Raw genomic sequence first — 12,582 nt, forward strand, 5'->3', positions numbered from 1 at the left:
TAACCATCTCACTTTATTACTATTCTAGTCTTTCAATATGAGGTAAGCAACTGCTGCCCTTTGCACCAGACAGGGGCTAAAAACCCATAAGAACTATACATATGTTTGAATTACTATATGCAATTATCACTTCATAAACTTCCTAAAATAAGGGAAAAAATCCTACTAGGATTTTTTAACTTCAGAGTAATTTACTGAGATAATTTATTTGTTTCAATTTAGTCTTACTATTACTTTAACACTTTGAAAATTAAGAAAAAAGAAGGGAAAAACATTTTAACTTAGTAGTTTGAATGAAAAGCATACCAGGCAAAGCACTGAAAGCCAGTCTCATAATTTCACTGGGATAGTACTCACTAAGAGGCAGAGCTTGGTTTTTCCCCTAAATGACGGGAGAGCTTTCAGAGGCAGAAGCAGAAATATTAGAAGAAAACCTAACTTTTCCCACTGGTGGAAACTGTCAAGGTTGACTACTGTTTAATAGAATTTAAATGGGGGAAAAAAGGTTGAGAACAGATTCAAAGAGTATCTGGGAAACAGATCCAAACAGGTTGGTCCCTGAGCAAAGGCACAAATTATTTTATTCTGGAAATGAGCATCTCTCAGATAAGAAAGAGAAATTCATCCAACTAGATAGATGCACAGTTTTGACCCAGGAAAATCTAGGAGCTGACTAAGAGTAACTGAAGGAAACTAGTATTAAAAAGCAGGAAAGTTCCCTAAGTAACACCTGCTATTAAAACCTCACAGGCACTGAGGAAACTAAACCCAAACATTCAGTAACACAAAAGCCTAGTTTCTCTCAAAGGCAGAATTAGTCTGAAAGTCCCAGCAAGTGAAAAGCTGATGAAAACTAAGCAGTAAAAGGCAGCTGAATAGCTGGGAGAACCTCTGAGGCCAGCTAGGAAAGTGCCCTCTCATTCATTGTGACCTCCCAGAGAGACCATTTAGAAAGTGAGAGGGCTCCAAGGACATCACAAGTTTTACCAGACCTAGCAGTGGTGCCAGGTCAATCCTATCGTGGTCTGAACTCAAAGATGTCTGAACTCTCATCCAGACAAGATAGAAATTAAGCAAGAAGGTATTCTAAATCATTCTTACAATGATTTGGGAACTTACAATGTCCCACCCACTTGACTCTCCCCATAACTTCCTAAATAAATAAGAATGTGAATGTGGAAACAAAAACAGGTAGCTTCCATTTATATTCCAAATGTAAAATCTTATTGAGATTCCCAATCCTCTTTAGCCTTCCCAGTGTTATTGTTACCTCTTGTATTTCTCTGTAGTGAATGAAGTTAGAATCCTCCACATAAAGAAAAGCATAGGCCTCTGAGAGGAAAAATTGACAATGGAAAGAAAAGATCAGTGGTTATATTACTGGTCTGGAAAAGATAAGGCTATATAGGTAGATGGCCTATGATGAAATAGGTCCCACAGATTTAACTTATAGCAAGCTCCCAATGTTGTTTCACAGGAATATTCCAGGCTAGAGAAAAAAGTAAAAAGCCAGCCTTGTGTATTATGGCTGTGATAAGATTTGTATATGGAAAATATCCTCATAGTTTCTAATATACACACTGAATTAAGGCGTACTGTTGTAAAGAAGATAGACGTCATTTTGTGATATCTGAAGACTTTCGATTTGGGCTTTTGTCCATAATGAAAACTATAATATGACCTCATTTCTAAGGTATTTTCCTTTCTCATATCTCTCTTAGGGATGGCAAAAATAGGATAATGATGAGAATGCGGGCTGAGCTAAGGTGATAAGCAGGACAAGACAACAATCAAAGGAAAGCAAGAAGTAATACTCAAAGAATCACATAAGAGTGGTACAATGTACCCGCAGAATTGGGGGCACCTCATTCAGAAATAGTATGCCTGAAGAATGTATATTCTTTCATTTATCCAGCCATTCTTTCATCAAATATTTATTGAGTGCCAACTAAGTACAAACCACTAGGCCATCAAATTGAACATGATGTATTTTTACAGTCTTTAAATATACTTACCGCCCTAAGGTATGAGAATTTTTACACTGCTCTTTACTTAACTGGTAATTCAATACATGCTTGCTAAAATACAGCTACAATGAAGAAAGGGCTAATACGTTGAGAGATTTCCCTACCTATTAATTTAAGTTTCCAAAACTTCTGGAAGAAGCCATGAATCATTTAAGTCCATTTAATTTTTTTCCTAAATTTGAATCCAGTTGTCCCCCTTATACAATACTTGACTACCTTCTAAAATGAAATTGTGCCCTATAAAAATCATTCAGCCATTGACATAGTTTGAGTTTCAAGTCGCTTCAACAACCACAAACAGCTTTTGAATATCTTAGGTACTCAAGATAGTATGTTCACACCAAACAAATTAGTTGCCCTGGGATGCAGAGTTCAAGCTGGAAGCATTCTGAAACAGTGAACAGCTTTGGGAAATGTACTGGGTTACAGAACATAACAGTTACGCTATCTAAGTCGGTCTACCTAGTGTGGTAAGTATTTACCTCTCACTAAGTTGTATTTTCCCTTGTTTTCATGCTAGTCTCTTCCTTCCTATCACCCCTTAAATGTGAGCCTTTTTCGCACCTTTCTATCCCCAGGCCTCAATTCTTATTTTACCTTTACTACTTCATTAATTTAACCCGCTCTTATCCCTTATTCCACTTTCTCTATGTTCTTCCTCCCTAATTTCAGATTTCTGCTAAGCATATCACAAGTCCATATCATCAGCCACATTAATTACAAATTATTTTTAATCTTTCTCTCTTCCTCAGTACTTACAACTAGACAATCTCTTTTCTTCTTCATTTTCATTCATTATTCTCCATTTTATTTGTCACCACTTTAATTCAGGCGCTGAATTTTCAGCATATATCAACACTATTAGAATAGCCTCCTCACTGCGTTGGCCTTTAGTCCTTGTCTTTCTTCAGGTTTCATCGTGCCCTCAGATTCATTATCCTAAAATATAATTTGCTATTTTTTGAATATGCTAAAAAAAATGACTATGGCAGACGGAGCGAAAGTTTCATCCAGTGTAGTTGGAAAAGTACTAGATGAAAAATTGGAAAACCTGAATTTTTGTGGTTAAACCACACTCAGTCTTTAAATAATGACATGTCCTTAACCCCTCCAGGTACCAGATTTCTTATCTATTCAAATGACTAAAATAAGCAGTTTTCAAACTTTCTATTTAAAGTTTTTGAACTGTAATGGATTGAGATGTTGTAAATGAATAAAAGAGATTTTTTAAAATGAAAATTATTACTCAAGAGTTTACCAAGAACCCTTAATTCTAGAATGGGGGTGGGGGTTTGAGTCAGATGCAGAAATAGCTATTGTAATGTTTTTGGAAACGATGAAGACGTTACCTAAGGCATCCAAAGTGGGATTACAGAGGAAAAGACAGTGTTCAGGCAATGATTTGGAAGTTTTGATAACTAGTTGGAGGTAAAGAAGAACAATAAAGAGGATAAAAAGAAGAGTCATTTATGTCATGGGTAACTGATTATATGGAGATTCAATTTAATTAGAAAGAGAAAATAGAAGGAATTTGGATAGGGGAGAACTGAAATGCTTTGGTTAAAAGAGAAGGAAGCCAAGAACCTCTATGATTGGGTGTCCTCTCATTCCTAGGCACCATCTATGGCCCTTCCACAATACTCCAGGGATTCAGGGACTTCAGCATGAAACCACTTTTCAGTGGGATAATTTCACAATCTCCTTACAGTTTTAAAATTCTACCATCTGTTAGCTAAGAACTGATCCTGTGTTTGATTTTTCTACTCTAGTTAAACAGCTCAGCTTAGTGTTCCTTAAATATACCTTATATTTTTCCAACTTCATCCAGTTTCTCTGATACACCTTCCCCAGCACTTCTCTTATCCAAATCCTAGTCATCATTCAAAAGCCAGTGCACATTTGCAGCATTTAAACCTATATAGTATAGGGTTATTATCTGTTTACACTCATAGCAGTTAACTCTTCATGTACACAGCTCGTATACGTTTCCAAACAGATTATGAATCCCTAAAGGGGGAAATTTTTATAAATCTTTGCACCTACCGTAGCTTCAATCCAAGTAATTTGCACATAAATAGGTTTTCAAAAAAAAGTTAATAAATAAATGATAGAAGTGACAGTGGGAGGAGGCAGACAAATGCCTCCTCCCTGGTGCATCCCTGGTGAAACCCCACCTCCAAGACAAAGACAGTTTAAAGCCTGAAAGCCAAGCTAAAGGTCAAACCCACAGACTACCTTGAGAATCTGTCTTCCCATTTGGTACATTTTTCTCTGCTTGATTCCCAGCATTCAACTATTTTACATATACCTACCCTTCCCGAATTGGTTTTTTACACTGTTGTGCCCCTCCTTGAGTGGTGTCTTTAACCTTTTTTGCATACTCACAAACCAATCAGAATGCATTCCCCTATTCTGAGCCCATAAAAGCCCTGGGCTCAGCCACACTGGAAGAGAAACCACCTGACTGCAGGTGTTCAACCACCCTTGCATACTCTCTCCACTGAGAACTGTTCCATTGCTCAACAAAATTCTTCTCCACCCTTCTCACCCTTCAATTGTCAGTGTATCATCATTCTTCTTGGACGTGGGACAAGAACTCAGGAACCACCAAATGCAGGTACAAGCTATAACACAGTTGGGCTGGGGCATGCCCAGCCAGCCACAGACTGAGCTGGTGTGCAGGCAGGCCGAGTGGGTGGACCACTTCCTGCGGCAGGCAGCATGGTCAAGCAAGACCTGGCAGGGAGGTGGCATCACCAGCCAGAGGTTCCCAGCTTGCAAAGTGACTGAGGAAAATCTGTGTCAGAAGAATGATCCTAAATTATGTCTACCAAAATCCCTTCCCTCAAGGATAATCCTCCCCACAGCATAGTTACATTTGTTAGTAGTTGTGCTCTTGTCTTCTTTAAAAAGATATTAACAGCCGGGCGCGGTGGCTCAAGCCTGTAATCCCAGCACTTTGGGAGGCCGAGACGGGCAGATCACGAGGTCAGGAGATCGAGACCATCCTGGCTAACACGGTGAAACCCCGTCTCTACTAAAAAAATACAAAAAAAAAAAAACTAGCCGGGCGAGGTGGCGGGCACCTGTAGTCCCAGCTACTCGGGAGGCTGAGGCAGGAGAATGGCGTAAACCCAGGAGGCGGAGCTTGCAGTGAGCTGAGATCCGGCCACTGTACTCCAGCCTGGGCGGCAGAGCGAGACTCCGTCTCAAAAAAAAAAAAAGATATTAACAAATGTATACATTTTTAAGGTTAAGTTTGACTTTGATAAGAAAAACTTTAAAACCACCTTGAAAATATCTGTACCTTCTTTTACAAGAGATTCTGAGACTTTCCTTCTAGAGAGTTTAAAGCACCTGATCTTCGGGAACTGATAATATCTATTTACTGTGGCTGGCTGCAAAAAATTCCTTGTATTATAAGAGTAGTTGTGTGTGATTTTAAACCCAAGAGACAATGGAAAGCATATGGCATATATGTAGAATAAAATAAATTAACACTAAAAATAAATGCAACAAAATTTATAGACATTTCATGAAGTCTGAAAGTAGATAACCTAAGCTGGGCGTGATTGCTCATACCTGTAATCCCAGCACTTTGGGAGGCCAAAGCGTGCAGATCACCTGAGGTTGGGAATTCGAGACCAGCCTGACCAACATGGAGAAATGCCATCTCTACTAAAAATACAAAAATTAGCCAGGCGTGGTGGCACAGGCCTGTAATCCCAGCTACTCGGGAGGCTAAAGCAGGAGAATTGCTTGAACCCGGGAGGCAGAGGTGTGGTGAGCTGAGATCACGCCATTGTACTCCAGCCTGGGCAACAAGAGCAAAACTCCATCTCAAAAAAAAAAAAAAAAAACCACACACACACACACACACACACACAAATAACCTATTCTTGTTAGTACAAAATAGAGTGTCACATCATTATAGCTCTATCCATTATTTCTGGCTAAGTAACTATTACTTATCTCATAGTATACATTCCATCAAAGACACAGTACTTGAAATTGTGAGGCTTTTATTTACTTAAAAAAGATATAAACCTCTAATTTCAGTTGCCACCCCCATCAAAAACAAGAGAACACAATAATTCAAATCTATAGCTTGGGGTAAGTGAAAGGTGAGTTTTGCTAATGATTTTTTGTTTCTTTCCTTCATACCCAAGGAAAAAGAATAAAAGTAAGAGATATATTCACTTTTCCAAGTTGCCCAAAATACAATCATTTTAAATGAAGCTGGATAAAAAGTAAAAAGTAAAGAAGTGGCTATAAAAATGTGACTCTACAAATCTAAGGTATTTAGATACACTTTTACTTAAAAAAAGCTTTAACTTATTTTCTGTGATTTCTACATTTTCCATAGTAAGTTATAAATTTTATGAATCTTACATCTCCAATTACAAGTTAAAAATGCATGCTATTTTTGAAAGAATATCATGTTTTTTAAATTTTTTGGTACTACTGGCAGCAATCACAGGCAGTGTAACATCAGCATGAAAATAGTAAGGAATAAAGATCTTTCCATTATCATCTTTTCACATTTACCAGAAACTAGATTATAATTTAAAAATATTTCAGTGAGAGAAAGGGGCTTATGATGTTTGTTTAAAATACATACTTTGAAAAAAAATATTATTTTTACAATAAAATGAATTTTAAATAAAGTCATCCTGTTCTGTTTCTCTCTTTTCCACATTAGTTTCTTCATTTATTTCTTTATGGATTTCAGACATCCATATCTATATAAAATTCTAGTCTTACATTATAAATAAATTCTGGAAATCTATTGTACAACATAGGGCATATGATTAACAATACTATATTGTATACTTAAAAATTTCATAAAAGGGTATATCTTATGTTAAGTACTCTTACCACAAAAGGGAAAAAATAAAGCAAAAAGGGGAGAAGAACTTTTAGAGGTGACAGATAAGTTTATGGCATTTGTTGTGATGATGGTTTCATGGGCGCATACTAATCTCCAAACACATCAAGTTTACACATTACATATGTACAGCTTTTTGTATGTCAATCATACCTCAGTAACGTGGTTAAAAATAAATTTTAGAATGGCTCAAAATTACAACTATTCAGTTTATGGATGTCTCTCAATATGTGCACATACAAAAAACAACAGATGTCTTTCATAAGAAATGCTAAATGCCTGTGCGTGTAACATGGTAAATTTAAATTTTATTTCATTAAGTTTTTAGTTTCCAATCTCAGAAGAGTGATTAGAACTCACTGAAAGATGAAATTTAATCTGTTTTAAAGTAACTTTCCTGAAAATGAAATAATTAATAATTGCAGATATTTGGAAAATACAGTAATATATACAGACAAAAATAAAAACCACGTATCCCAATATCAAAAGATAGTCATTTTAACATTTTGGCCTATCTCAAATTAACATAATTATTTATTATTTACCTCATTATGCCTCCAGTAATTCTTTTAAAAAGTAGTTTGTCAATATTCATTCAATCTTATAGATAGGAAGTAACTATAAAATAATAAGACTAATTTTAAACATTTATACATGCAAGTGAGCATTTTTAATGCTAAAAATCCAGCTACTGCAGAAAGTATTTTTTAGAATGCTTCCTTGAGTACTTTATGTTAAATTATTAAAGTATTTTAAAATTCAGGAGGTAAACATATTACCATTATAGAAGTAATTCTGTAATAAATTCAAATGCAGAATATAACATTCTAGAATTTTACTAAAATCTTACTGTTTGTTCCTGTGCTTTCCATTGTCTTCCCCAAGTCTTTCAAACTATTATATTTACATGTTAGAAATAAATTTGTTAATCATTTTCACAAATTATCTACTATTAAGAATTTAGGAAATCCTATTCATGAAAATTACCATAGAAGAAATTAATGTATTTTTTAAAAATCCAATTGTAATATAAAATCATGTAGGTCAAACTATCTTTTCACCAACCTGCAATTAAAAAACAAATCAGAGATGTATTACCATGAAAAGAAATTGGTTTTAAGATGTAATGAAAATGGCATCCAAGAATAAATCAAATCTCTTAAAATATTTAAATTAAAATTAAACATCTGATATAATGTGCTAATATTCATGATGAGTTATAAAATTCAAATACTGATTTTTTTCTAAACTATATTTTCTAAGGACCAAATTACATGGTAAGGGGTTGTTCCTCCTTTAACATCTACTCGAATTTTACTCCTACCTCTGGCTAATGTTCATTTCCAAAACCTATTTAACTGTATTTCTAAAGGTAATAAATGTGAATACTTTGAAATTTTCAAAGTGTCTTATGAATGCAAAATGATGATGACGATGAAAGTGACTATGACAACAATGATGATGATTTATTTAATGCTTTTAGAAAGAGCTGCTAAATTAGTTCACTTTTCCCCTTAAGATCTCCATGTTGAACAGTAGGGTACATCTTTCTACAGAATGTAATTTTGGAAAAGTATTTATATGATTAATTTCTTAAAATGTAGGCTATCAAATATTGTATCTCCTTTAAGAGTAGAACACTGGCACTCTCTAATGCCATCTAGTTGTCAAAATTAGTGGAGACATCTCCCGTAATTGACAGGCCAAATCAAGGCATGCATCTCTTAGTGTAAGGAATAGATGAGATGGGGTACCCCACCCTATCCAATTCCTCATATTCTTCATGGGTGGATCTCTGCTTTATTTCTTCTGTCAATCAACGGTAAAAAAAGAAAATGAGGTTGTTCAGATAAATCCTGTGTCCTGGGCCCTGCCTTAACTACTTTTTCTCTACTTTTTATTTGCAGTAGCGTCCCTTTCACTCACATTGTTCCCAAGAGCTATTGTTCAGTGCCTATCAAGCTTTATGAGTACAATCAATGTCAGATGAGGTAATCACAAGCACTCTCACTTGAATAAGGTTAGTACACATTTAAAGAATTGCACAGTCCCTGCCAGGTAACCAAGATTTTCACTTCCCACAAGTCTGCATGCTCTTCCTCATGCTATTTTGGAGGGTATAATTCTTCTGTCCATTTCTACTTTTCAGTCTAAGGCTGAATTATTTTCCTTGGAGGAACAACGTCTTTTTTCCCTTTTGAGCGCTGGTTCTGGTTTTTAAGGCTTTTTACACAGAATGATGCTAGCCTCTACAAACTTCACAAGTATCCCTATGGTTAAGTTTTAGGTACTTACTATCAGTTATTTCCTCAGGCTCCAGCCCCAGTTCACTTCCTCCCAACCAGGAAAACTGGATTTCCTCCATCTTAAACTCAATCTGTCAGTCTTTTATGGTTAGTTCTGCAAACATGTTTTCCCAGCCCCTTCATAATACCATCTACTCATTCTTATCTTTACTGTTTTTTTTTTCTTTTCACAGTTCTACTTTCTGATAGTATCAGCTCTCTAAAATCAGATTTGCAGTTCTTCTAAAAACAATGCTCAAGCCAGAGACACTCCACTGCTGTTCCTTAAGATTTAAAAAAAAAAAAAATTACATTTTCATTTTTGCACAGACTCTTCTACTCTCTTGTCTGGTATTTCCTTTAATCCACAATAAGTTTTATTTGGGGAAGTGAATTCAGTAAGGAAGATATTTAGCCTTATGATATACAACCAAAAGTTACAAAAGGAGAAGAACAGAGTATTTCTATATTTAATCAAAAATCTTATGTGCCAGGGAGGAATTTATCATTTACAGAAATCTTATAATGAATGTTTTAATAGAATAAAAAATTACTATATATTTAATTTTCATAAAATCTGAAATTTCACAAATCAGACATGCTTAAAGATGAGAAATTTCTTCAATAGCTTAGAATTAGGCCTATGCTCTATCCTAAGCTTTAACAAGACTCAAATGCCCCTTTCTATTTCACATTTAAAGTTATGAGCCTACTCTTCAAGAAAAAAAAGACCAACCAATTTCTTAAGTACCAAAACAACAAATGAGCCAGTGTATTTTTTAAGAGCAGTGGTTACAAAGAAAAATGACAGTATAACTTCGTAAAATTGTATGTTAACTTACATAATCATGGAAGGCTTTTGCTTCACTTGAGTGTTCACATGTTTCACGTCTCTCTGGAGCTGCACAGTAGAGATCCCAAAATACACTAAAAAAGTAATCATGGTAGCATTAAGAAAACCATACAACACCAATATGGGAAATCACAATTCCAAAAGTAGAAGACATGTTTTTCTTTATACAAAATGTTTCATCTTCAGAACAGATATTTATTTGAAAGACTTAAGTGCAGGCAAGTCTCTTCATGCAATAACAGTGTTACCATCTAGTCATCTTTCAGAAATGCTAAGTAAGACTTTCCTGAAAAAATAATTTTATAGCAATAATTTAAAAATTGTCATTCTTATAACTGGCTGTTTACGTGATATAAAACACTTGATTGGAGTAGCTGTAATACTTTCCACTATTTTCCCATGAAGAATAGAAACAGTAAATAATATCCCAATTTAATAATTAAGGAATAAAGTGGTCCATTGATGTTTTTAAAGATAATTTTGTTGTTCAACTCATAGGCCAATACCCTGACCATTAAATTACATTGTTTAAGCAAATATATTTTCTTAAAAATGGTACATTTCCCTGCAATTACCAAAATAGTTTAGTAACTTTGAAAAGCCATCCTAATACCTCTTTTTTTCTCCTATTCAAGAACAGTGGGAAGTGAAGCAAACTGTTGGGGGGAAAAAATCATGCTCCTTACAAAACATATGGCTCTGGTCATCCTTCCATTACTAAATTAACAATGAGCATAAGCAAGGATTCAAAAATCAGAAAAGCAAATGTTTTAAAGTGTTGGTTATAAATAAAGGCAATTATAATTATCAATAGAATTATTATTTTTATTCCACATTTCCCACTCTATAAAAGTGGAAGGTAGATTAAGACAAGTAGGTAAGAGCACAGGCAGTGGAGCAGGACACATCTGAGACAGAGTCAGACCTGCTGATTACCAGCTGTGACAACCCTTGAACAAGTTGCTTAAGGAAATACAATTTCCTCCTCTATAAAATGGGGTTTTTGAGAAGATGAAATTATGCCATATATGCACAGTGTCTGACATATAACAAGCATATTATCAATAATATCAACACTATAATTAATTTGCATAAAAGCTTAAAATGCATATATATTTTTAAGGCAGGTCACTGTGGTGAGGGCACACACGATGAGGATAAAACAAAACTTGGTAAATTGAAGCCAGACTTTTTGTTTCGACCTTCAAAGATTCATTTAGTCTGGATCTCTCTCTCTTCTCAGCTAGGAGAAAACATTCTGCAAGCCTTACAATGCAAAGTTAAGTTCATAATTCAGTAAAGTAAGATTACCCTCAGCGGGGAAAAATGTGAAAAATTGAGTATCGACATTATTTCCTTTTCAATTTTTATAATAAGCAGTAAATACAGAGAAAATAATAAAAATAAAATTAAGTAAATTTCAATATTGGCCGGGCGCGGTGGCTCATGCCTGTAATCCCAGCACTTTGGGAGGCCGAGGCGAGTGGATCACGAGGTCAGGAGATAAAGACCATCCTGGTTAACAAGGTGAAATCCCATCTCTACTAAAAATATAAAAAAATTAGCCAGGTATGGTGGCGGGCGCCTGTAGTCCCAGGTACTCGGGAGGCCGGGGCAGGAGAATGGTGTCAACCCAGGAGGCGGAGCTTGCAGTAAGCGGAGATAGCACTACTGCACTTCAGCTTGGGTGACAGAGTGAGACTCTGTCTCAAAAAAAAAAAAAAAAATTTCAATATTTTCAGGAGAGTGAAAGTAGTGAAAGTTATAACTGAAATCCTTGCAGTCCTACGGGGAATAATCAGAACTGTAGATAAACAAGGATACAGCTAAAAGTTTTTCACCTAGATCAGGTGTGTTATGCATTACAGTGTATTGCAACCACGTTCTTAAAGAACTTCAAAGATGTTAAAACCAAAGTTTTGTAATGTGGTCTTAAACTGTATTTAATCAAAGAATATTATATGCAGTATTACATGACAAACAATATAATATCTCTGCTTCTTTCCTAATTTCCCTAATTTCCACTCAAGTAACAGAAGACCTCTCTTGAAAATTATTCCAATTACATTACTTTTATAATTCCATTGTAGTACTTTTAAAAGATTATCTCACACAATGGACTGAGGGAAAATAATTTATTGATTTATTGTTGGAGTATGCCCTAAGAGTTATTAAATAAACATCAGAAATAATTATTTCTAAATATATAGTTAAATTAAATATTTATCTTATAATAGTAACATTGTTCTACTTCTCTTTTTATGTTTGTCTTTATGGATTTACTGGAAGGTCAAATGTTTGTAAGATCAAGCTTAGAGATTATAAAACAAGTGACTAAAACAGGATAATTTTATAGGTGGTGTTTCTGAGAATCCTGTATTCCTCATACATGATCTTGTTTTACATAGGCAAAGAAATAGCTCCTTTAAAAATATGTCTCATGGCAAGCCTTGTGCTAGGTAGGTCCCATATTTTAGTGTCTAGGACAAGTGTGTATTCTTTTCCATACATTTACAATGTCTATTCTAT

At 35.0% G+C, this 12,582-nt stretch overlaps 1 protein-coding gene across 7 annotated transcripts in view; it reads right to left on the minus strand.

Annotated features, from left to right (window-relative positions):
* Positions 1–12,582, minus strand: part of SSBP2 (single stranded DNA binding protein 2) — a 328,973-nt gene that overhangs the window by 180,489 nt on the left and 135,902 nt on the right. For all 7 annotated transcript variants that reach the window (XM_025388417.1, XM_025388415.1, XM_025388416.1 and 4 more), the window contains exon 4: positions 10,043–10,127. In XM_025388417.1, the coding sequence (XP_025244202.1) occupies positions 10,043–10,127 (85 nt within the window). The remainder of the gene's footprint in view (positions 1–10,042; positions 10,128–12,582) is intronic.

The sequence above is a fragment of the Theropithecus gelada genome, chromosome 6 (genome assembly GCF_003255815.1).
Source record: "Theropithecus gelada isolate Dixy chromosome 6, Tgel_1.0, whole genome shotgun sequence".
Taxonomy (NCBI): Eukaryota; Metazoa; Chordata; class Mammalia; order Primates; family Cercopithecidae; genus Theropithecus; species Theropithecus gelada.